At 38.6% G+C, this 27878-nt stretch overlaps 1 protein-coding gene across 1 annotated transcript in view; it reads left to right on the top strand.

Moving 5' to 3' along the window:
• The window catches only part of LOC128746169 (neural cell adhesion molecule 2), a 392116-nt gene that overhangs the window by 227848 nt on the left and 136390 nt on the right, over positions 1-27878 (top strand). Inside the window, exons 2-3 of the mRNA XM_053843214.1 lie at positions 9059-9191; positions 11174-11382. Coding sequence (XP_053699189.1) covers positions 9073-9191; positions 11174-11382 — 328 coding nt within the window. The 5' untranslated portion in view covers positions 9059-9072. The remainder of the gene's footprint in view (positions 1-9058; positions 9192-11173; positions 11383-27878) is intronic.

Genomic DNA, 27878 nt, shown 5'->3' with positions numbered 1-27878 from the left:
CATGACGTACTGAAACCCTTTCGTCTTCTAAGAGGGGGGGGGGCTCCCATACAGATGAAATACAAATTTCCTCATGAATCTCGAACTAATCAGGCAAATGGTACCGAATTTGGCATGTGGAGTAGAGTGTCCCAAAATAGCACTATGTCAGAAAACCCGGGGGCTCACCCCTCAAATGATAGCTTAGGGTGTCACAACAAAACTTTTATATGACGTCAACATTGGTTGCCGCGATTTAGGGGTCGCACATTTGAGTTTTATGAAAAAATGGCATTTTTCAGGAGTAAATTCAAAAAAATATTTTTAGAAATGTTATAATAGATGAAACAAGGTACCTAACAATTTTTTTCACAATCATTGGGATCTCATACATTCACAAAAAAGTTATGGTGGCATGTCTGGAGTCATATTTGGTTACAAAAATTTATTGAATTTGGGAAAAATTTAAAATTTTCGAAATTTCATTTAAATAAACGTCAAAACAGGGTATCGAACAGTGTCTTAGGGCAACGTAGCTATACTGTATAGATGGGAAATTTTATGACAAACAACTTTGCCGAAGAAAGTAAAGATGTATCTTTAAATTTCGCTGAGGTATTCACCATTTTCTGAAGGCGGAACAAAACACATTTCTGTAATTTTCAAATTTTAGCAGTTTCAGGTGAAAGAGGTAAATGATAAAACTTGAAGTATGTCTTCTAAACGTTACCTACGTGTTGGATAGGAAGCAATATGCACCTTCCACAGAATTTGGCACCATTTAGGCTCAAGAATCACTTCTAAAAAGGGCGTATTTATTTTAATAGCTACTATGTTTGAGAAATTGTATCTCCTGAAACTAGGTTTACTCCATAATGAAGCCTAAACATGAGTTTTTGAAAATTGAGTTTTAAACATGAAAAAATCAGTTGTTCGTCATAAAATTTCCCATCTATACAGTATACGTACGTTACTCTGAGATACTGTTCGATACTCTGTTTTGACGTTTATTTAAATGACATTTCGAAAATTTTAAATTTTTCCCAAATTCAATAAATTTTTGTAACCAAATATGACTCCAGACATGCCACCATAACTTTTTTATGAATGTATCAGATCCCAATGATTGTGAAAAAAATAGTTAAGTGCCTTTTTTCACCTACTTTAACGTTTCTAAAAATATTTTTCTGAATTAACTCCTGAAAAATGCTATTTTTTCATAAAACTCAAATGTGCGACCCCTAAATCGCGGCAACCAATGTTGACGTCATATAAAAGTTTTGTTGTGACACCTTAAGCTATCATTTGAAGGGTGAGCCCCCGGGTTTTCTGACATAGTGCTATTTCGGGACACTCTAATGTGGAGGTTTCAGAAGGCAGGATTTTTTTCTATGGTGAATTGAGACCCGTCCCCTCTCTAGGAAGGGGGGCTCCCATACAAATAATATACGAATTTCCTCATAACTCGAGAATTAATCAAGCAAAAGGAATCAAATTTGGTATGTGTTGCATGGTTTTTGGAGGTAAGAATTTTTTCTTTGGTGTACTGAGATCCCTTCCTCTTCTTATGTACCCTGTCCACGTATTTTCAAAGCCACCATTGCATTCAATAAAGAATTGAATCTGAATATTTCGCTCTTTTCTTTTAAACATTCACTTAAACAATGGCACTGACAGATTCTTATAAACATACATATGCCAGAAATGCAGTTTACATTAATCTTTGATCTAATGATCTGATATAGTCCTACGTCACCCTTTCGTACAACCCTTAGGGCTGTATACCTTGTGGTTTTATAACTTTGCTCCCGCAGAACTTAAGGTTTATTTTATTCAAAATGTTAAAACTTTTAGTAAATCCAACCCATATCGCATCTCTGATCCTGTCTTCATCCGATCGTACCTAAATTAGGTAACAGTTCATACAGTTTTGTTGAAATAAATATTGAAATGTGTATGTGTATGTGTAAATCGGTCATTTGGGGGTAAAACCGCCCACAACGAATGACACAAGACCGTCGTGCATAATGCTAGTGCGATAAGGAGATTTTTAAAACAATTGCATAGTTTGGACCAAAGAATCTCAGATTTACATAAAACAATGTAAATGTGCTTAGCTTGTAGCTGGTAGACTGTAGAAAAAATCTAAATCGCCAATTTTCCCTGCGGGCGCTATGGAAATTTTCTAGTTTTCTCGCATATAGTTTTTTCCAATAATTCCTCCCTCTTGGAACAAGTATCATAAAATAAACATTTTTTTATGAAAATATAGCTAATTTTCTTAGCAATGCAAAAATAATATGTATCTGGTTTATCAATCTCGTTGATGATCGCCTTTATCTATGGTTGGAAACAAAGATTAAAGGTCACCAACACGGTTTCTTAAAGAAAAGATCAACTGTGACTAACCTAGCAGAATTTGTGTCAAGAACTAAGATCTGAATGGCAAACGGTTATCAAGTTGATACTATATGCCGTATGTCAAAGGCTTTTGACGTTGTGAGTATCAAAGCTTTGCTCGCCTGTTTGAACAAAAATTGAATCGTTGAAAATATGTTGAACTGGATTTACACATGCCTATCAAATAGGAAACAATTCGTCAAACTTAATAGGTCTTAATATTTTTTTGGAACGATGGTTCTACAATTGATGAAGGGACGGTAGGGGAAAGAAATGAAAATTTTTGGTGAAGGAGGGGGAAGAGCGGAAAGGAAGGGGGGGGGGGGGTATTGGTAGCTATGCTTGACAAGTAGTCATTTTGACTCCTACCTTTTGTCCAATGCTGGAAGGTGCATGAGTCGAACCAAGCTGTAATCTGAGATTATAACCGGATTCGAACCCACAACACCCTCCAGGGCATGTGGTTCGCTGGTACTTGTACCTTTGAATAGAGGCAATAGAGGCGCATAGAGGTACAAGTACCAGCGAACCACATGCCCTGGAGGGTGTTGTGGGTTCGAATCCGGTTATAATCTCAGATTACAGCTTGGTTCGACTCATGCACCTTCCAGCATTGGACAAAAGGTAGGAGTCAAAATGACTACTTGTCAAGCATAGCTACCAATACCCCCCCCCCCCCCCTTCCTTTCCGCTCTTCCCCCTCCTTCACCAAAAATTTTCATTTCTTTCCCCTACCGTCCCTTCATCAATTGTAGAACCATCGTTTCAAAAAAATATTAATATTTGTATGACCTCATTCCAAGGTCAAGACTAAAATCTTGAGATTAGTCTATTAATAGGTCTTGTTTCGAAACCTTCGATGTAAATTCTGGAGTTCCGCAAGGGAGTCACCTTGGCCCCTTGTTCTTTATTGTTTTAATGAATGATTTACCTGAGTACATTAATGATGCGTTCGTGCTAGTGTACGCCGATGACGTGAAATTGTTTTACTCGGTGAAGAACAGTATTGACTGTTGCAAGCTACAGGATGATTTGGATAACTTCAAAACATTTTGCGATAGATGTGGTTTGATGATCAACACTTCGAAATGTAGCGTTTTAACTTTCTCACATAAGCTCTCGAATGTCACACTATTGCATAGGAGATTTTGATTTGCAACGATCGGATACAGTACGCGACCTGGGGGTGATTATGGACAAGAAACTGTCTTTCAACGCACATATCGATGGAGTGATCTCGAAAGCCTTCTCAATGTTCGGTGTAGTAAAACGCTGTGTAAAAGATTTTGATGATCCGTATACAATCGTGGCACTGTACACAGCTTTGGTACGATCAAATGTGGAATACGCAGAAATAGTTTGGACACCTCAGTATAGTATCCACAAACAGCGATTGGAACGTGTCCAAAAGAAATTTGTTCGATTCGCACTTCGTAACCTGGGTTGACGTGATGGTTTAGCACCATATGTAGATCTCTGCAGATTAATAAATCTAAATTGGCTGGATTGCAGACGCAAAATAAACGATGTACTCCCAGTAAACCTTTTCATGTGTATATCAGTGTAACAAATGAGTTATATGTACTTATATATGTACTAAAAATCGTATCTGATGCACAAAACTAGCATATGCGTACTAATTTGGAGGCCATATACGTACTACAAAATATACATTAACAATTCTACTTTAATAGTCTTTGTATGCGATAAGATCCGACTCAAAGCGATTAGTTTTATAATGCTATACAATTTTGTACTGGAACTCGTAGGTCAATCACTTGTTATCGTTAAATACGACAGAATATGAATTTGTGTGCATTTCGTTAGGCTATATTTACGATCCTGAATTTATTAAAAGTCAATAACGATAATTTTCGTACATTGATATACGAGTTGGTGTTTGCTGGGCTGTTCCTGAAGGACCTCCTAACAGAACGGTTCTATTCGCCATACCTTCTCAGTCAAGTAACGTTTAACGAAAGTAACAGAAATATGAGGAGAGTTCGCCAGTTCCAGTTACCCACGAGAAACACGAACTACAGCATGAACGAACCAGTTCGTCGCATGTTGTCTATGGCAAATGACGTACATAATGTAGCATCGATATTAGATTCTAGACAAACAATTAAAAACAAGTTGAAAGTGCATTTTATGTAATTTATGTTAAAAGTTTTTTATGGCTGTGATTTTTTTAATATCCTGTGGATGAAGGGCAAGACCCATATATCCGGATTCCAATAAATAAATAAATAAATAAATAAATAAACAATTTGAAATGTCAAAAAATGACCCACCGGATCAATTTCAGGAACTTTAATACACATACCCAAGCAACAATGTGAGTTTTATTGTATTCTTATGGTGGTCTTCAAGACCAATTTTGGTCTTAAATGCTATCATAAAAGTGCAATAAAACCAAAATAGTTACTTGGGATATTGTTATATTTTATCTAAGATCCTCTCTGGTCCTAAAAGATTGATTCCAGGATGCCTAAGACGATCCATCTCGTTGTCTAAGGAAACTACACGGTATCAATTTCAAGACTGTTGGTACCTATATTACTGATATTCTTCCAATGCGAGTGGTGGCCGGACACTCTTTCGAAATTGCGAAACTCGGGGAACCATGTATTGTTTGATGGCAAAATCATTCAATTCGGTTGAATATTGTTAAAGTTATACGCTATGGCAGTTTTACCCCGTTAGTGAGCGTGTTTCACCCCGCGTGGAAAAACTATTCTATTTTTTGGACGTGTTTTCAAATCGCAATAAAAAATAAAAAATCATTACAGATATTTATGTTTTTAGTTTTTGCATATAGGTAATAGCCCAGCTAGCATTTTCATATGTATAAAAACGGCAAAAATCAGCATTACGTACAGATATACATGCTAAATAAATCGTATTTCATGCGCAAAATTGACATATCCGTGCTATTTTGGAGGCGATATACGTGATTACGAATAATTTTGAGCGTTACGACTATATATGTATTTATATACGATAATATCCGATTAAGCGCGAGTCGTTCCGTACTACTCTACGATTTTGTGCTGAAAATCGTATGTATGTCAGTCATTATCATTATATACGACAAAAAATCAACTTGATCCCACTTTATCCAGCTTTAGTTACGATTTCGAGTTTGTTAGGAGATATTTACGATAGTTTTCGTAAATTGATATACGAGTTGGTGCTAGCTGGGAGCTCAGCAAACCATAAATCGTATAATAATATGTGAAAATCATCTTAAATATCGCTGAACAAACTCGAAATCGTACATAAAGCTTAATAAAGCGCACCCTAGTTTACATTTATTCGTACAAAATTATAGTAACTGATTCACATACGATTTTCGTCACAGAATTGTATAGCATTATGGAACTAATCATGTTGAGTCGGATTTCATCGTATACAAATATTTATGAATGTGAATTGTTTTCATATAATTTGCAGTACGTATAACGCCTCCAAAACAGTACGCATATGCTGGTTTCGTGCATCGAATGCGATTTTTCTAGATATATATCGGTACATATATCATATTTGTTACTGTGATATACGTACGAAAATGTTTGCTGGGAGATCAATTGTTCATTTAGAGCAGATAAATTAGAAATTGAGCTACAACTTTTTTTACACAGGTGGTTTTGCTTAAGGGGGCAGTCTTGCCCCGCCTACCTTTAGTCATGAGCCACGTGTATGCACTTAGATTAAGGCGGAGTATTCCACAATAAATTTCTAATAATGGTTGCAGTGGTTCAGTCTCCTACAAAAAAATCACCTAGTAACAGTATATGTGCGCTCAAAATGTCAACCGTATAACAGATACGACAAAGCCGTTCTCCTCTGTTGAACATCAGAACGCGCGAATACTGAATGAGGTGCTTTAGGTGCTTTAAAACTCGAAGACGGTTGGGGCAGAATACGCTCGATCGTCGGAGAGGCGCGAGATGAAGGACCCGGAGTATACAAAATGATTGTTTTGACGGGAAATGTCAACGGCGGAAGAGGAAAAAATAGGAAAATATCTGAGCATTGCCACTAGCGAGAAGTCAATCAAATACTGACGAGCTAAATAGAAACCAGTTGACGACGATCCTGAGGAGTAAAAAACGTCAAAAGGAGGGACAGAGCTCGTGAAGAATTAGAATAACTATTTCGAGCTAATGACACGTGCAAGTTTTATAAGAAAATCCACCAAACTCGTAAGGGCTTCACACCGAAACCTGGCATATGTAGGGACGAGAGAGGGAATCTAATCACAAACAAGCGCGAGGTGGTCAACAGGTGGAAGCACTGCTTCGATGAACACCTCAATGGCGAAGTTGCAGAAGAAGGCGGAATGGAAGTTAACCTGAGTGTCCATACAAGACAATAATCTCAGTACCTGATCTTCGAGAATAGAGGAATGGATGAAAGTAGTGCTTTGTCTAATCTACAAAACGGATGATCGGCACGACTGCTGTAACTAACGCGGTATAATACCGGTAAACGCTTCATACAAAGTATTCTCCCAGATCCTGTTACGCCGGCTATCACCGATAGCACAGAGTTTCGTAGGGAATTACCAGGCGGGCTTCATGGGGGCTCGCACAATTGCTGACCAAATTTTTACCAACCGAGAGATCTTTCAGAAATGTCAGGAGTACAACGTTGCCCACGCATCACATCTCTATTGATTTCAAAGCAGCATACGATACAGTCGATCGAAACCAGTTATGGCAGATAATCCACGGACACGGGTTTCCAGATACTGATTTGACTGATCAAAGCTACATTGGATCGAGTGATATGTTTCGTATGCAGCTCGGGAGTACTCTCGAGCCCCTTCGAGGCGCGGCGAGGGTTGAGACAAAGTTACGGCGTATCCTGCATTCTATTGAACATCGCTCTTGAGAGGGTAATCCGATGAGCGGGTATCGACTCGAAAGGCACAATTTTAATCAAGGGTAGCCAACTCCTAGGCTTTGCGAATGACTTTGATATCATAGTCATGAACTACGCCGGACTGAAAGCGGAGTTGAAGAGGATTGGGCTTAAAATAAAAGCGTCGAAAGGCAAATACATGAAAGAAAGAGACTCAAAGGTAACAAACGTGTGCCTCCCACGGGCGTAACCGTTGACGGTGATGAACTAAAAGTGGTAGACGAGTTCGTGTATTTAGGATCGCTGGTGACTGCGAACAACACCATTAGTAAGAAGATCCAGCGCCGCATTCAAGTGGGAAATCGGGCCTACTTTTCCTTTTGCAAAACGCTACGATCAAGAAGCAAAAGCCGCCCTCATTAGACCAATAGTTCTTTATGTACTTGAAGCCGCGACGTTGCTCACGGAGGACATACGCAAACGATATTTGACACAGTGCAAACTGAAAGTGGAGAGTGGCGGAGACGTATGAATCACTTACAGGCACTGCTTAGAGAGATTCCCATCGTATATCTGGTGAAAGTCGGCAGGCTACGTAGGCCGGACACATCGTAAGGATGCTGGACGACAGTACGACGAAAACAGTTCTCTTCGATAACCTCACTGGCACCAGGAACAGAGAAGCTCAACGTGCAAGATGGCTCGACCAGGTCAAAAGTGATTTACGACTCCGAGACGACTGGGAAACTGGGGACGAGTGGCCCAGAATCGAGTTCATAGGTGTTTTTTCAAATTTTCTTCAATTATAGTTCAGAACTGTTAATCAAATAAGTCAAATTTCACTTGAGGCAAACCATTATGAAACTTGACAGACTTAGAAATACTCTGATACAACTAAAGAAATTAATACAACAAATTTGCTATTGGATCGCTACTTAGTTTAGGGGTAAATTTATTTAGTAAATAGCTCTAATCAGTACTGGTTTTACAGCTTCTGTAAGAACAAGAAATAGATGCTAACTATACAATAAATGATCGATTTTCACAATACCAAAATGCCTACCAAATGGCGAGCCTGTAATTTGCAATGAAAACTCCATTAACCCCGGACATTGTATTTTTCGCTCTTGTATGTTCACATTCGAACACAATATGGTGATGGCCAGGAAATCGGTTCCACAATTTGAGCCGGCAAACATTGTATGTATTTAGTGCGGTTCTGTTGTGGTTCGTATTCGGCCTGTTGGTTGTAAACACCCTCTTCCGTGTGACTAACTGACAGCCAGCGTCCGTTGGCCATGAAATCGGAGTGTATTGTGTATGTGATGTTATTTTGATTGAAACGAAATCGCTTTTAAAAACAAAAAGTAAACGTTTCCCTGCACAATTTAACCGCCCATTCAAGCAGCCTGACACCATCAATTGTTCTAGTGAAGAGTGAGCGAGGGAGAAAGAAAGAGAAAGCGAGTGGCTCCGGTTCAGCCTTTGTCCTGTTTTGAATTAATCCGACTGCCGAAAAGCTCTCGACTTGCTGTACCAGAAACGACATTCTAGGTAAAAGCTAACAAAATAAATAAAACCGAACACAAAAGAGCTTACTGAAATCCAAATCCGTTGCACTGTGTAAGGACTGATATTCAATACATGGCATTTTCATTTCCACTACCAATACAGATTCATGCTCATAGGATTGACACGAATTTTCAAATGCCTGACTAGGTAATTCTAGCTCTCTGCTATTGACAAATTTTCCGAAAAATTTTCGACCAGTCCAGCTTACATCCTTTCTCTGTTTTATTTTTTTTTCCAGTACCCCTGGTCGCCATGGACGCGCTGCTCGGGGAGACAATCTATCTGCCGTGCAACATCAGTACCCACGAACCGGGAGACAATGTGGTTCTGGTTCTCTGGTACCGCGAAGATAAAGGATCACCCATCTACAGGTAAGCTGATTATGCGATGCTGCTGGAGCCAGACGAAAAGTACCGAATTCGCATTCCGGTGCAGGGGTGGGAGGCAGCCAATTTGAATCCGGCTGGCTGGCTGGTTGGCTGGCTGGCGGGCGCCGAAAGTCAATCCCAATGGCGTGCGGCACGAGCGAACGACGAGCTTTTTCGTCTTTTTTTCATATTCACTCGGAATAGCTGGGATTAGGCAAATTGTGAATTCTATTTTTTTTCGGTGGACAGCTGAAATACATTGGATGACTGAGCGTAAATGCCAATTTGCTTACGTGCATTGTTTCGATAGAGGTTTCGTGTTCTAGCAACAGTAAGCTTGGCTCGAATATGTGCTGCACGAGCGAGACAAATGATGGTTGTACTTTAAAGCAGCATTGCCATTGGTAAGCTTTGTACATCGTCTTTTATTTTCTACCCCGAGATAAAGCCGGGATGAGTACCGGCCACCAGGGAGTTGATAAAGCGATTAGGGAACGGTGAAAATGCAACAGTGAACAAGTGTTTAGGGGTAGAGGGGTGAATAATGTGGGATGGAACTAGTTAAATTCTAATCTGGAATGGGCCTATTTTAAAATGAAGACTTTATGACTGTAGATTAAAATTGAACCTTTTTAAAAAGAAACCAGAGTTCTTTTAATGTATATCTTAAATATCATTGATTTTTTTCGGTGAAATATAGAAACATATTGTGTTTGCCGCGGACGTTTCGACCTACTATTCTTCGGCCATTGACTACTCTGAAAACGTATAACATCCATTAAATTTATGAATAAAAAGCTGTCAATTAAAGTCTGGCAAATTTCAGTCATATTTGCGATGGAGTTTGCATTACAATGTATTTCCTTCGGGAAGACCTGCTACCCAAAAAATATCGTTTATAAGCTTCCAGGCTGACTTTTGATCTCAATTTTTTGGAAATATTTTTGCCAAGCTAGAAAGTACGCGGGGTGAATCAGGTTAGAGGGGGAGCCAGACCCCCATGATTCGATGATATTGCGTAATCCTTAAACCACAGTCAGAAGACAGTTAAAAAGCAAGCTACAGGACCTTTATGTGAGCTTGCAACCAGGCTTGGCATACACTTTTCGCTTCGATTTTGCTCTTTTGATTACTGCTTCTCAGCCAAGCAAAATTTGAAAAAGTGATGTGTGGGGTGTGTGTAGAATTTGTTATAATCTACAATATTGCTGAAGGAAGCATTACAGTGCAGTTTTTATGTATGGCGCTATAAGGCCGCTACCCTCTTGGTAGCAAAAAGAGCGCTCTCTTTGCTACCAACGGCATTGCTACCCTACAGCGCCGTAAATACTAAAGATAAAACTTTACTTTCCTCAGCAATATTATAGATAATTACTAGCTCTACAAATACCCCTTACACCACTTTTTCAAATTCTGTTTGGCTGAGGAGCAGTAATCAAAAGAGCAAAATCAAAGCGAAAAGTGTATGCCAACACATTTATTTTCATAGATTGACTTTTTTCATCAATCGCGTTGATATTTGTTTTCCCAATCTACAATGTACGAAAACTTCAATGTATCCAAAACAAACGATTTTATTTCAATAACATGCATGATTAGTATGAAATAGTTTTGATGGAATGAGACATCCATTTCGGTACGGTATCAATTTCATTATTATTGATAAGCCACTTTAAATTCATATCAATTCAGAAAATCAGCAACAATGTTGTTTAGAACGGACAACAACTCAGTTGAACCGTTAGAAAGGTTTTCGTTTAGCTTTACTGAAACAAAATGCTTAATTTGAATTACCTTTTTACCAGTTATTTCACTGACAGTACACCGAAGGACTGACCAATTGAAATATTTCAATTTAAATTCAAGAATATTTTAAAAGAAACCAAAACCAGCTTCAAATTCCTCTCGATTCACCGAACATTACCTGCCAACTATTACACTACTCACTAAAGTGGCACTAACCGTTTTGTCCCTTTTCCTTTCAGTGCCGACACCCGAGGCCGGGATGTGACATCGGCCAAGCGGTGGTCCGACGATGCCGTATTCGGCAACCGGGCGTACTTCCTGTTCGAGAAGCAACCGGGCGAGCTGGCGGTTCAGAATGCCCGCGAAACGGACAGCGGCGTGTACCGGTGTCGTGTGGATTTTATCGTAGCACAAACTAGGAATAGCATCGTAAATTTAACAATAATTGGTAAGTGATTTGATTTGCACGACGGCAAGCGCGCAGTGATTCGTGCGGCGGCCCGCTGCCACCGCCGGGTGTGTATTAATGCTTCTTCGAATGGGTGACGCTGATGCTGCGTGATGCTCGAAGTGTTCGACGACCGGAAGAAGCGATAGGCGCGCTTCTGTGCGAAGGGCAATCGCATTTCGACGGAAGATGAATGTTCATCGCATGTTTCGTGCCGCCCGAACGAGCGAACGAGCTTGAGCTAGCGAGTGAGCGCGCGCCTTTTCGAATGGCGAACGGGGAAAACATGATTCAGCTGATGTGTGATAAAGTGTCGGCATTAATAATGCACAAGAGATATTTGAGCAGTAAACTACATGACTGCTGCATCAGTTCAGGGAGCAGCACGATGTAAATCATTCATGAGCGATTTCAGCGAATACTTCGGGCTTCAGATGTGTGCGGTTCAGCAACCGTCGGCGATATGTCTTGCTGTGGCTGCAGTTGGATTATGCTTTAATCCATCTAGTAGCAGGATTGGTTGGGAAGTGTATCCTTTTCATGACGGAAACATGTTCAGTAAAGTGGGTTGTAACGTTAATATATGATTCAAGTAAGACTGTACTATAAAGTATTAAAAGTAATATGACAAAACAAAATTATTCCAACTATCATAACCATCATATAACTCAAAATCATTATAGATTGCATAATTTTAATAAGAATGGTAGCATTACTTAACTGGGTAATATAATATATTAACTTAATTTCCGATGATCGAGTCAGCCTAATAATTGAGAATTTCAATTCAACTCTTCCATGACAAATTTCAAGCGGAAATTTCGGAAGCGTCTTATTTCATCTGTACCAAAAACCAAACCCCTGTCAAGATGCCTTGTTTTCGGGGTAGAATCGTAACTACCTCCCTACACGCTGAAAACAAGTTAATAAAAAGACATGGTGAACTTAAGGAAAAAGGACTTACGTCCTCTTTATTCACTACCGAGTTACAAACTGATTTTCCTTAATTCTAGCACTCTTAACCTAGCCTAGCTGCTACCTCTACACGGTTATTCCTACCTCCCACGCTGCATCGATCGGTGCACTGGAATAGTGGAAAGCGGAGAGAGTGATAGCGTGGTTTCCCACGGTTTCCATATTCTACTTTTCCCACGCTGCGCTGGGATGCGATCTTGCCAGATGTGCGTGCCGGGTGTTTTACGACAGGAGTGGAAAACAACATTAAGAATTTCCACTCCTTGATGGTTTCGCTTCTATGCGGGAGGGATATTTGTTTGCTGTGTTAACTCCTCTCGTCTTAAATGACTTTTTCCGCAAAGTCGATTGGATGCCGATGACTGCTGTTCTTTGGATGGTTAGACTTTGATGCTGGTCTTTGGTTTGCTGGAGAGATAACAAAAGATAATGATAATTATCAGGGTCACAATTACCGAAGTTCCAATGGGTCCGAATATATTGAATTTCCAATTAAACAAATCGTGTCCTTCGTGCAGTAACTGGAGCTGCTCGCGGTGTTTCAGAGTGAGCTGTTGCAAGTATTCGACCGGGAGAGCGTCTATCAGGAGGTGCTCAGCGATGTGAAGTCCAATAGTCGGGTAGAACGTGTTTCCTGGAACGATAGTCTCCAAATTTGCGTAATATTCTCCATTGATTCGTAAACTGCAATTCACGAACAGTATTAGGAACGAACCGGTCAGAGTCTTATTAGCGTTGCTGCAATTTGATGTGACATCTGCGACAGCATCATTTATTAGTACTGTGGCTTCATCTATTCGTTTTATTAGACCGTTGGAATAAGTTTTTTCGACCGTACAATTAGAGTGGATACACTCTGGGGTATGGCTTAGCATCGATTTGTCACACAAGAAATATTCACCGATATCTTTACAACCTTGATTGAGTTCGTAGGTTTCAGTATCATTTCTTAAAAGGTAATTCTGTTTCATCGTGATTCGTTTGTCGTTTCTAATAGTGGAATCAATGTAGTTGTATTCGAAAATTGTTTTTGTTAACTGTGGATCTTTTAGTATATAAGCTAGGTGAATTGAATTCATCGTTACTTGTGCGGTTAATCGAGAGAGTAGTTGCTCGAATGATACGATATGGATGTCGTGTTTGTTTAACTGTGCTTGTATATTTTCTTTTTCCATCCTAAGCAGTCGGTTGGTAATGTCCGTTATTGTTTCTATACGGCGACTTATCACCTCGTTGATCACAACATGATTATTGTTTTGTTGAATGAGCGTATTGAGATTTGAGATGAGGATTCTTTGATCATCGGCGTCGGGTGTTCTGGATATCAATTTCCATGCGGTTCCTATAGCATTCAATCGTCGAGAATGTCGTGGAGTGGCTGGTTTTAATTTTACAAAGGTTTCTGACAATCTATCTTTCTTAATTTCAATTGGCTTATACAATGGATTGTACATGTTATGATCTTCTTTTATCTTAATGGGCTAATATCTACTTGCACGTTTATTATTAGTGTGCGCTTTTTCGTATGTGTAAGTATTTGTTTCGTATGATTGGTAAGTTTTTGGGATAATCTTTTCTTCTTTCTCTTTAAAACGTTTCAAACATTTTTTTATTGTTACGGTTTCTAATCTCTGCTAGTGTTTCGTTTGAAAAGTCATTTGTGTTCTCTCCTAGATAAATATTTCTTGGTGTTTTTTATAAAAGAGTGTATAGACTTTTATATGTGTGTGTTGCTTCTTGAATAAGACTTTTAACAGTAATGTCAGGATTGAATGACTTTATATTTCTAGCTATTTTCCTAAGTGTAGAATGGCAACTTTCTACTTGACCGTTAGTCTCAGATTTACTAACGGGTGTTTTGAAAAGTTTTCTAAAGAAAAATTGAATATTGAAGCAAATACCTATATCTATATGTATTATTTTTCCAGGATGAGTATGAGTTTTGACTTGAAGAAATTGTTGAGGTTTTGTTTATTTTATTTTTATAGTTCATATTTTTTGTTTTACAAATCTAGTATGTTTTTACATGTTGCATTATTTGTGTTTTTGTTATTTTCAAAACTAACTTGTGCATTTGTGAGAAGTATTTTTTTTTTATTTGTTCTGAATTTTCTTTAGTATTTCGATTAACGAAATTGAGTGGTTTTTACTTCTTCTAATTGTTCTTCTTCACTATTAAGATCTATTATACGGGCTTTGGAAAAACTTTCACTTTAGCTTTAAATATTTTTGAGTTATATTGTTCTTTATGAATTTCCTGAATATTTCACATAGTTGGTTCGTTTGTAAAAATGCCATTCATTATTGCGGTATTGAAAAGTTGTTTTAATTTGGCTTTAAGGAACTGCTTTGGGAAGCTCGGTTCCGTAGGGATGTGTCTGTTATGTCTTTCGAATGGGACGATGTGCTGATCTTTTTCCGATTTGAAAGATTAACTGGTTACGAAAAACGTTTATGGGAGCTTCAGTTAATGGTAAGAAACAACTATCGTTGTCATCAGACGAGTGTTGAGTGGGAGTTAGGGATTTGATTTGGATTCGGGATAGCGCGACAGCTACTACGTTGGATTTTCTGGGTTTATAGAACATTTGATAATCATGTTCTTCGGGAAAGGATTTTTGTTAATTTTTGGAGCAAGTGTGAATGTTAGTCGAAGATGACCCGTGAAGATGTTTTGTTGGTTGCGTAATTTTCTTCCGTCCTGGAAATAAAAGTTATTGGACGATCACCGTCGTAAAATTGTTGAGAAAGCACAGATCCTAGTGCTTTATCGCAAGTAGTAAGGATGAACGGTTTTTCGAAGTCTGAAAAAGCTAGAACATCATTAGATTAGTTAAATTTGTATTTTTTTTATTTGGCTGTGGCCATCCTCTCCTCTTAAAAGTTTTGTCAAAGGCTTCTTTTACAAAACGTCTATAATATCCGGATAGTCTGAGGAATCTTAAATCTTTTTAAAAAAATTGGTTTTGGATATTTTGAATGCATTTGACTCTATTCATGTTTGGTTTAAGAACTTTCTGGAACGATAAATCCTAGAAATTCGATTTTGCTTTTCAAAAATTCTGATTTATCAGGCTAAATTTTGAATTTTCGCAGTGTTTTAAGGATAATTTTTAAAATTTCAAACTGTTCATGGAACGCTTTTCCAAAAATAATAAAATCATCAATGTGAGCATGACAATATTTTTCAATATGTTCTCGTAGTATATCACCCATTACTCTTTGAAAAATAGAGGGTGCGTTTATCAGTTTAAATGGTAATCGAATGAACTCGTATGTGCTGAAAAAAATCACTTTATCGAAACTCAAAATGATTGATTTTGAGTTAATACAATATCAAAATTCTTTTTTCTAGAAGGAATATGAATATCATTGGAATAAAAATTCATTGATACTAAGCCGCTGAATTTCGATGTTGCTGTGTATTCGTTTTGAGAAATTCATAATGCGTTACAAAAAAAATCAGAGCTGAATATTATTATGGCAATGAATATGAATATCAGTTTCAGCGCCTTGCACTGAATATTTATATTCTAGTGGATTGGGACGCAACAGATTGCAGAAGGCTTTGTGATGACAATTTCCTTTAAAGTTGAGATAATTGTTTGTGCGATTTGCGTTGAAATCAAACGTTTATGGTGAAAACAACGCTTAGTGAAAATATCAACACCTCGAGATATAACTGACATTTTTGAGTATCATTTTCAAATTCGTTGATACTGATATTTGATATTCAGTTTTAGAGATGGAATAATGATTATCTGTTCCAATAATATCATGACTTGATATTGAAATTGATTTTCATGCTGATAAATATCAACTACATAGGAAGCGAGTTGATATTCAATTTTATAGGTATCAACTGATAATTTTAAGCACTGAGTCGTATTTGCCATTGTTGACGGAGAATGCCATTTTTTCTATATTTTATTGTGACATTGGAATCTGGTGAAATCCAGATGTTAGGGCTAACGTTGTGAAATAGTTATTGTTAGCTAAAACAGTTGAGGTATCAGGGATAGGATATTTATCGCTGATAGTCTTTGGGTTGCCTTCTTGGTAGTTTATAACTAGTCAATACTTCTTTTTATTTGATTGATCCAGTCGGGATGGTCTTATTATGCTGTCATTAAGTAGTTTTTTGATCTGTTTATTAACTGTCTTAAGTCAGAAGTTGAGTGATTGAGGGTATAAATTATATGGCAATGGAAATGTTTGAACCATGACGAATTAAAAATGTCTGTGTTTTGTAGGGTCTTGAAAAAGAATATATATTATTTAAAACGTTAATAGAAGAGAAAAAACACTATTGTTCTGTTATTTTTTATGACTGTAAAGCCGAAAGAAACTTCATTCAATTATATTCTTCAACTATCCTGTAACGCTTCTCATATTCTGTTAAACTGTTTGCAATTTAAACAATCTTAAAATAATTTGAAGATGTTTGATGCATTTGTATTGCATTTATTACTAGTTCAGTTTATAAAGTAGTATAATTTGTCGTCAAAGCAAAACTTCGATTCAATATTAATTATTGAAAAATCAATTCATTGGAATTATCTAACTAGATTAGTTGTCGTCAGTAGTTCTGGTTTCTGAAATTATCTTTGTGGTGAAATGCAATTTGTCGTCAGGGGACTGAGATAGTCAAGAGGTTTTTTTTTAAATTTTGCTACTTTTGCTGGGTTGTTCAAAAGCTGTTTTTTTTTAAATCTGGCTAGTGATCGTTGCGAATTTGTATTTTATTTATTTCGTGAAGTATATGTTGATGAATTTTGATGTGTCAATAACTACTTCTAGTTCTCGTAAAGTATTGCAAATTTCTCACTCTTTCGAATGCGATGAATTATACAAATACGAATACTTCCCCAGAATCGTCGCGAATGTAAATTTCATATATTTTGTCAAGTAAACTTAACTTACGCACGGTCAAGCAATTTATGTTTGTCAAAAGTTAGCACTGCGTTTTGTTACCAGTGAAACACATGATTTAATGTCGGAGGATTTTAATTCTTCTAGGTGTATGAATTTAACCAGAATGTTTGATAAAAATAATTTAAATTCACTTCACTTTGTTGTTATTAGTTACTACTTTGTTAATTGGTTATTATTTTTTATTTATTTTGATTTTCACTTGTGTTAGTTTTCTAAATAGATGTTTGATTTTTACTTACAATATAATTCTGAACATCTCGTGGGTATGCCACGGAGACTGCGAGACACGTAGACTCCGTTTCCAATCCTCTTCCAGTGGAAAATCTGGAGATCCTTTCAAGCGCGTGTTCAGAGTGTTGACGGGTCCTATTATCTTGTTGATCTCGACCAATTGCCGGGTTGCAATTGAAACCAGGTCGAGGTGGAACCAGCGTGTGACTTTCTGTCCTCCCAGTACGACCGGTAGTTTTCCTTTTCTCCAGATACGAGTTTCTAGCTGTTCTGGATACTCCGGGACCTGACTCGTACGGCTGCAGAGTGCGGTCAGACCAGATTTTGTCAAAGATGACAGATGCGGAAATCCTCTTACAGTTCCGCTATCTGGTGCAAGATGTTTTTCCAAGCGGTTGCGAAACTCTAGCGTTGCAACTCTACTTGGCGGTTTCATTGCACTTTTCACAATTTAACTTAATTTCACACTACTGGTCCCTATTCGGGCGCCAGTTAATAAAAAGACATGGTGAACTTAAGGAAAAAGGACTTACGTCCTCTTTATTCACTACCGAGTTACAAACTGATTTTTCTTAATTCTAGCACTCTTAACCTACCCTAGCTGCTACCTCTACGCGGTTATTCCTACCTCCCACGCTGCATCGATCGGTGCACTGGAATAGTGGAAAGCGGAGAGAGTGATAGCGTGGTTTCCCACGGTTTCCATATTCTACTTTTCCCACGCTGCGCTGGGATGCGATCTTGCCAGATGTGCGTGCCGGGTGTTTTACGACAGGAGTGGAAAACAACATTAAGAATTTCCACTCCTTGATGGTTTCGCTTCAATGCGGGAGGGATATTTGTTTGCTGTGTTAACTAACATGTGTCACCTAAGCAGCAGCTGGTGTGAGTACCGTCATCCGGGGCGAGATTGTGCCAAAAAAGCATATGTTTTTGTTCTTTAGCTCAGTATACACACAATTTAGGAACTAAGTTGATTTCAAACCTGTCAATATATACTAAATTGTTCAATTAACAACTACCGTAGAGATGGTTTAGTTACAATGAAACCTAATTTTACTGGAAGCGCATGAACATAAAGTTAAGGGAAATACCTAAACGGTGGACATTAGCATGTTTATAAACAATACACATTAATATCAGTATAAAGTAATTCATATGGGGCCGTCCATGAACTAAGTGGACTATTGGGGGCAGGGGGTTGGCCAAAAACAACGCATCATACAAAAAGTATGAACGAAAATAACCCTGGGAGGTTCGAAATAACTAAAAATGAGTTCGTAGGCAATGGACAGCCTTTATATAGCCAGTAGCGTTTCTAGGGTTAACAGAGGGGGGGATATATAAAGGGGTGTGTTCTAAGGGGGCATACCTATTTGATCATTTAACAAAAGTAACCATTACTTCGTTCGAGAACCCGCGGCCGCAGAACATGTGGCCTATCCCACCCCCTCCCCCTCCGTAAAACTGGCAGTTTATACACGGTATAATATATTTGTCTTATATTAGAGTGTTTATTCAAACCATCAAATTATTTAGCAGACCTATGATGCTGTTTGCTCCAAAATGGATGATGCAATCTAATCTGTCAAAATATTGCATTGAGCACAAAGAATGTAAGTGTACTGGTGTATACTGACGTATTTTTGTTGTGTATGTGAGATCCACAAATTGGATCAATCATGATGGCTTGGCACAATCTTACCCCCGTGAAGCTGTTCCATTCTAAGTTATGAATAAATATGTTATGCTCATGATCATTTTGAATTTAGGTCACCAGTTTCTAATTTTCACAAATAAACATTTTTGGTTTTTGGCACAATCTCACCCCCGTGGCACAATCTCACCCCGGATGGCGATACGTTATGAACACATCAGGGGCAGGATTTTCTGTGCGCCCGAAAAAGGGAAAAAGTAGTTGCTGTTGTTGTTGTTTTTTCAGAAACGACGTGCAAGAGATCTTACCGTATTGCTCCCCACAGATGTTGAGGATAAATTTCGAAGCAAACAAAATGCACATGGGTCATACCATGACCGAGAAAAAGTACAAATTTGTAATCGACCTTTTCGGATTTGAACCAAATTTTGTCGTTTCAGGGTTAAAAACCCTAAATTTGGTGCCGATTGGACGTCCCCTCGATTAACGGGAGAACTTCCATTTTTAAAGAAAAGTCTCGTTTTTGTCATAACCTCTTACTTTGTTTTGCTTATTTCTCTGGAAAATTAAAATTTTAAAAGACAATATGTTCACATTTCCAAAGGAAATTGCCCATGAATTCCGAAAAAAAATATTAGTTTTCAGTGCTACCGAATATTTTTAAATTACATTTAAAAACTAAATTTAATTTTTTCTCCCAATGAATACAATTTAATTGGAAAAATTCCAACTCCATCATATTCCTCAGATTTTTTTTCATAAGAATCACTCAACGCCATGTCGTGTTCTTTGTCCATCCAGAGTAACAGCGATTTGAAGCAACCCTCAAATTTTTATAAATAATCAAGAATAAAATTACTTTTTTAACTTCAGGCTTGGCTGAAAATTTTCTGTGAAATAATGAAACTGTTGATTATATCGCGTAACGTTTAAGCCTACTACTCTTCAGCTATCGTCTGACGCCTGCAAATATTTATTACCATTATTTTATGCTATTTAAGTACTTGTCAACAGTCAAAAGTGTTTTTACAAGGAGACAGTGCTTTAAGAAAATGCAATATTACTCTTGATAATTTATATATTTTTCGCCCACCTAATGGTGGGTACAACTTTTCGAAAAACGTATACTTGACAATTTTACAACAACAATCAAAGGTGAAAATGTCATCTTGACGTGAGCAGAGTTGCCAAAAGCATGCTAATATTTTACGAAGGTTGTACCCACTAGTCGCCATTAGGCACGCGCAAACGTGGATAGACAAAACCGAAAAGCATTGAGCGAATGTTGTCACAATTTAACATTCGATTGGATAACCACAACACTTGTTGTTTTGATTCCGGATGAAATGCTAATATTGCGTAGTTCCCGCACCGACGAACCTACATGAAATCCCAAATACTTTCTTTCAAAAACTTGTGTCCGAAAGTTTGAATCAAAATACATTGAACAACAACACCATTTGCACATCGAATTGCTATTTATCTAGAAAAACTATGGAACTGGTTTTACAGAATGTCATTCACTAATTATACCTGACCGACACGAAAAAACACACTATAATAACAAGCGAATAAATAAAGACCTATGCAAAAACTACTTCATACATATCTATCTCCCGTACCGTACCTTTGTTCATCTCCCTGCTGTTTGACGCAAGCAATCGCCCGCTTGTAAGCAAGTGATCGCTTGCTTGCAGGATCTTTCGCTTCAAAATTGGAATACCAGTGCCATGTTCACGTCAATTCGCCAGCGGTTTCAATCCAAAAGAAGGCTCCTCGGGTGTTACGTTTCTTCGTAACAATTTAATCTTGAGTCCGTAATGGTTTCTCATACCTGTGGCATCCTGGTATTTGTAGCATATTAGAGAATTTGCCTTGATTATACAATGTGTGTTAATGACATATTATTTGGGTAGTTTCCGGTAGCGTGTAACTAGCACAGAAAGTGTCGGGAGAAAGTTTCCCACGTGAATGGGATTGAGGCTGTGCGAGATTGACTTTTTCGGTGTCGAGACAAAACGAAACAAAATTCTAGCTCAATTTCGATTGGGCGAAATTATTCGAAATTTGAACCAATTTCGAAACGAAAAAAATTATGTTCAAATTTCGTCAAAATTGAACGAAATTTTGATAATTTTAATTGACATTTTGTATGATAGCAATGCCTAGATAAATACGAGACTAAATATCTCAAAATGCTACTACAAAAGTTCAATTCAATGGACAAAGTAGTCTAAGTCCCCCCTATCAAAAAAAATCTCAAAATGATCAACCTATTTTTTTGTTTCGAAAAATAAAAGCCCAATGTTAAATATTAAGAAATATGAACTTTACAAGATTTGTAGAGTAACCGAAGGGTCGCTATGTTTCCATTTGTGGGGAACATTCTTCCTGTGGCCGAAGATGTCGCAGGAATACGCAGATATTGGTATTTTTTTGAAAAAAAAATTCAAGGTCATGACTAAAATCACGAGGTTCCCGAGCAGGAGAAAATTACTGAGGAATACCTGAATATTTTTTTGGTGAATAACTGCATATCTGAATTTGGTATTGACGAGCTTGACATAAGAGGTAAAATAGCTAAAATAATAGCTAAAAATGTTCTACAAACACTTAAGTAATAACTGGTTTTGTTATTACAATATCTAAATAATAACAAATGTTTTTGCTACACGGGACGTCAATTAAGGTTTCATACCTCAATGAGGCATTTACAAATCATTCTTTGTAGCTTCATAACTGATTCAGTAATTCATTTGGTATAGTACAAAAATGTAGAATAACTTATTAATAGCATATCGAGGTATTATATCTTATCGAGATATTCATAACTTTATTCTTTAAAAAATGCGATAACTAATGAATATCAAATTTAGATATAATAGCTGAATTTGATATTCATTTGGTATGGATGAGGTATTGGTTCATGCTCGGGTTTGGTCAAATTTACACAGATATTGGCTGTTTGCTGTTAAACTTGGAGTTTCAATTGCTCATTTGTTTTAAAGAGTTCTAGGTATTCAAATTCCGTACACAAAAATAGCAGTTTAAATCCAGCGGAATTTGACTTCGAAAGTAAATTAACCGTAGCGACCCGAAAAAAAAATCACATCTAATTTTGTTGTAGAAACAACGCGTCTACAACAGTTTTTATTGTGGACATTGAAACTTATGGCAAATTTATTGTAGATGTCTCAAATTCAGGATTTTAGTTGGCGAAAGTTAGCTGACAATTAGTTTTTCATGGTTACCGGCCTCCAAATAGATAAAATATAAAGATCTTAGTAAACAATTGATCAAAAATTGGTCCAAAATCTTTTTATAAGAAAAGTTCAAGAGTAATTAGTTTTTCCAGATTTTACATCACTTTTCTAGAAACACTTGAATAATTTCTAAAACAAGTCAGAGGGTTCTCTATACCATTCCGAAATTCCGTATACCATTCTGCTGCGATAAAATTTAAAATTTTTGGCGAACCCCTGGGGGTTCGTGAACCCCCATTTGGGAAACGCCCTATGGCACAGTTTTTGACTAAATTTTTTTTTCGATTGTTCCATTTTTGATCACTACTTCATTCGACCAAACACGCTTTTTAGTAACTATTTTTGTGTTGACATTTTATCTTCAATTAATGTTATAAAACTTTGGTGGCTGTAGAGAGAACGCGAATATAAATACGATGCATACAATTAAAAAAATCTGTAATAATTCCATTATCTAGAGTTCCATTCGAATTTTCGCGAAATCTCGTAAATGACGAAATTTAATTTTTGATTTTGCGAAAATTCGATAGAAATTTAACGAAATTCAATGAGATATTTTTAAGATATCGCGAGACTAGAATTTCGCGAAATTTTGCAAAATCTCGAGTTTGGCGAAATTATTCGAAATCTCACACACGCCTAAATGGGATGAGTTGTCAGTTTGTGTTTTATGGTAAACCGCAGGACATCACAATACGTAATGTTAATTTTTATGGTATTATGGTGCTATTTTTAAAGTGTTTTCACAGATAATCTTTTGCCGTCTATCGCCGCTAACAAAGTAGATTCGTGGGAAATCATCTCGCCCGTTTTGTGAACGGCCGATTGACAAAGGACCAAATGTTTGTGCTGCCACAGATCCTTCAAAAGTGCCGCGAATTTGTAGATTTCAAGGCCGCCTACGATACTATCAACCGTGAAGAGCTATCGAAAATTACGGACGAAAACGGATTACCCGGGAAGCTGACAAGACTGATTAAAGCCACGATGGATGGTGTCCAGTACTATGTGAGGTTAATGGGCCCATTATCAAGCCCGTTTGATACATGCAGAGGACTTCGATTTGATAATTCCTCCCTTTGCCTACTGTTTAAAATCGCACTAGAAAGTGTCAGGAAATGTGCGGGTTTTAGGATGTGAGGCACGATTTTCAATAATTCTAATCAATTTATCTGTTTCGCTGACGACGTGGACATTGTCGGAAGGACGTTCCAGGCGGTGGCTTAGTAGTATACCAAACTGAAACGTGAAGCAGTGAAGGTTGGATTAGTGGTTAAAACCAAGCACCTGTTAGCAGGTGGAGCCGAGCGCGATCGAGCTCGCATAGACAATAAATGTGGTAGTCGACGGAGACGAGTTCGATGTGGTGGACGAACTCGGATCGTTGATGTTGTCAGATTAGCACTGCAGCAGAGAAATACGCAGACGAATTCTTGCCAGAAGTCGTGCTTCCTACGGATTCCACAAGACCCTAGGCCTGGTAAGCTTCAACCCCGTACTAAATGTATCATATACAAAACGCTAATAACCCAAGTTTTTATTACATTCTTATGATGACATTTAAGACTAAAATTGTTCATGAAAACCACCATAAGAGTACAATAAAACTCACATTGTTGCTTGGGAAGTCCGGTAATCTGCTGCTGGCACGAACTGTGGACAATGCCCGACGGGGACTAGAAAAGCACTCGCCGTTTTGAACGTCGTGTGCTTTGGACTATCTTTGGCGGGATGTGTGAAAACGGTGTATGGAGGGGAAGGATGAACCACGAACTGGCGCAGCTCTTCGGCGAGCCCAATATCCAGAAAGTTGCTAAAGCTGGAATGGTACAATGGGCAGTTTATGTTGTGAGAATGTGTAGAAATTTAAAATGGACAGCCATGGACGAGGTTGGTTAGTGGAACATTGTTACTTACTTACTTTACTTTGTTGGCTTAGCTGGCCAAACAAAAAGCCTGATGAATAAAGTTTGTCCAATTTACTCGGTTGTGGGCTTCCGCTTCCCAATTCTTTGGACACCGCGTACTCTTCGCAAGGTCTCGCTCCACCTGGTCTAACCATCGTGGTCGCTGCGCCCTTGGCCGTCTTGTTCCTACCGGATTTGAAGCGTACACCATCTTTGCGGAGTAGTTGTCCGGCATTCTTGCAACAAGCCCTCCCCATCGTATCCTGCCAGTTTAAGCCATCTTATGAATACTGGGTTTGCCATAGAGCTGTGCAAGTTCATGGTTCTTCCTCTGCCTTCATACTGCGTTCTTCTGTATGCCGTCGAATATCGTTCTTAGCACTCATCGTTCAAAAAGTACGAGCACACGCAGGTCCTCTTCGAGCATTATCCATGTTTCATGCCCGTAGAGAACCACGGGTCTAATAAGCGACTTGTACAGTGTACACTTTGTACCGGGGCTTAGCATGTTCGACCGCAATTGCTTAGGAAACCCATAATAGGCACGACTTCCGCTGAAAATATGCCTTGGAATCTCACGGCTATTGTCATTATCCGTCGTTACCAGTGAACCAAGGTAGACAAATCCATCGACCATCTCAAACTCATCGTCGTCGGTCGTTACATTACTGCCCAAGCGGCTTGGGTCCGTCTTGGTTGCACCGATGCCATTTTTCCAGCCGATTTATTGTTCTTTTGCTGCCCGATGTAGTCCTTAACTTCGCCGGTACCTCTACTCCGGCGAGTCATCTTTCTGAGTCTTGATTTTTCTTTCTCAATAGACTTCGCAGCCAGCTATTAGAGTACAGGACAATTCTGGAGTTAGTGCAACGATCCTACTCTGACGCTAGACAGTGCCTAGACGAGATTCAAACATACGACGACTGACCTGCCCGACCTGCATCGTACCTCGTAGCTAATTGGGCGGTGTTCCAAAAATCCACAAATCTGGTAACGAAATAAGGGATATTATTTCTGCAATAGGATTCCTCACGAAATAATTAGCAAAGTGGGTAGTGAAAGATTTTCAAGCGATGCTAAAGATATTTCCAAGCCGATCCGTTAAGAACGCAGGAGATGCCATGAAAATTCAGAAACTTTAAATAACATACAAACCGCGTAAATTATGATAATTTTGATGTAACGGCCTTACTCCTTAGTGTACCAATGAACGAAGGGGTAAAACTGTTAGAAAATCGGCTACTTTCACAACGTAGTGGAGAACAAAGGTTAAGGGCTACTTGAAACTGACCCAACTTAGTATGGAAGAAAATTGTTAACAAATGCAAGGAGCCCCAATGGGGAATCCACTGTTTCCTTTCGACTTTCGAGGTAACTTTTGTAAACAAATTAAGGGATCCCCAATGGGGCATCCTCTGTCAGCTTTCGTATGTGAGCTATTTATGGTAAGCATAGAAAATAAATTAAAGGAAATAAAAGTCGTACCAAATCCCTGGTGGAGATTTGTGGATGATATTTTTTGTATTTTAAAATAAGAAGACTTTAACACTCTGGTGAAAATAATCAATCATGTCATCAAGGATTAATTAATTTTATTGGAGCAGAAGTCTACAAAAATTCATGTAGTCACCGTGATAAAATCTGTTTTGCTGGTAGAGCTGAAAATGCTCTAAAGCGTTTAAGATATGATTGATTTATAACTCATCAAATTTCATTTCAATCTATTTATGTTCAAAATTCATCATTTAGCCCCACATCCAATCACTTTTTTTGGATTGGGCGTCAGAAAGAAGACTTTCGGTATCAAAAGTGTTAGCAGGAAGCTGCTATTTTTTTTTGGTGAAAATATGAATTTATTTTTCTATTCGAAAACGATAGCCTGTTTCCGCTAGTGTGAACCTTTTTTATGTGACACAATCATATTTAGCAGAATGAAGTCTCAATCGGATATGTCATACCCAGCTCAAAAGTAAACATTCGGTCTGCACGCAATCCTGCTTAGCTTAGCTCCTATGTCCTAGGTAGGAATGTCGAAAAAACCAGTTATGTCACTACACATGGAGGCTGCTACAGCAGATTCCGAGGCAAGATTGGGGCAACTAAATTTTGAGATGCTTTCAAAAACAAGGTGTTCGATATTTTGGTGTTCATTATTATTTTCCATTCTACTACTTGTTATGCATTACAAAGTTCGCCTTCATAAATTGCTTGACTAACATTGGCACTGATGATGATCTTTAACAAACCTTCAATAAAATCGTTCAAGCTCCTACAGAAACGTGAGCCAGCGGTAAATGGAACTTCCAAAGCAATAAATTTTCGCACTCTACGAGAGTCACCACTTCCAACTACTCTACCCACTTTCACTACTTTCTATACGCAACCAAGAGCTAATACCTATGTAGGTACCGCAAAAGCGAACATCACTTGACGCATCCCAAAAACCCGGCGCTACCCCCCGAAGGAAGGTGGAAGCGTTCCTTTTTAAAGCGGCCAATTTATTACGCAATAATGTGTGTTTTGTTATTTGACATTTTCCCAATGTGCCACTGTCATCGTGCTGGCCCACGTCATCGCCGGAGCTCTAAGCTGTTCGCATTCACATTCGCATTCGCATTCATCGTCCTGCTCTAGACTACGAGACCCCGCTGTGGTTGAGCAGCAGCAGCAGCAGTAGCAGCATTGCCGCAGCTTCCTTCGGGAGCATTTTGCTCAGCAGCGTGGTTCACGGTGGGCTACGGGTGAGAAGACATTGGTCACACTCACTGCTAAATTGATTCCGTTGTGGTTGAACTGGGTTTTAAATGTGGCCACTAAATTCGCTTCGTAACGTTTCTATCTTGACACGTCGTTTCACCCTCGAGCACGATGAGTGACTTATGGTTCCGATTTAGGAGGCAGGATATCGGGTTTGTGTCGAGTAACGCCCTACCATGCAGCGGTACCAGTGTCCCAGTGTCCTCGTGTCCCTGATAGCGATATAAAAAGTAGATTTTTATTTACCCTTTTTATTAACTTTCAACACGAATCACGGTTTATATGGCATATCTCAGTCGACACTTTTTCCTCTCCCCCGCTGCTGGTTGAAAGGCAGTGAGTTGCTTTCCCGTATAGTGAAGCACAGTACGTGGAATAGAGAATGACGGCTAAGGATGCAATCAGCGGCGGACGAAGGGCGGTAGCGAAACCGGATGGATGGTAAACTCATTGAATGATTGCGGGCGAGTGTTCTTAAACGCCTTTCCGATTCCGTTTTGGGAACGAGGGCGGACTTCCGCCGCCAGCCGGGCCTGCTGGCTTCGGGTCACAAGTAAGTATTTTTTATGCTTTCCTGACGTTGGTTGCTCCCTGGCTGGTTTCCGTCCGACCGCCCGACCGTCTGCCCGCCCGCTGGCTCGGCGGGAGCGTGAAAGTAAAATAGAAGGGATCCGCTTCTTTCATCGATTCACTACTGCTAGCTACGCGGCTGCGTCCGCCGAGAAGATGATGCGAGAACGTTCAACGATGCTGCTGAAATGGGTGGCCCAG

This window comes from Sabethes cyaneus, chromosome 1, assembly GCF_943734655.1.
Source record: "Sabethes cyaneus chromosome 1, idSabCyanKW18_F2, whole genome shotgun sequence".
Taxonomy (NCBI): domain Eukaryota; kingdom Metazoa; phylum Arthropoda; class Insecta; order Diptera; family Culicidae; genus Sabethes; species Sabethes cyaneus.
The sequence above is the reverse complement of the archived record's forward strand: the minus strand, read 5'-3'. Positions and strand labels throughout refer to the sequence as shown.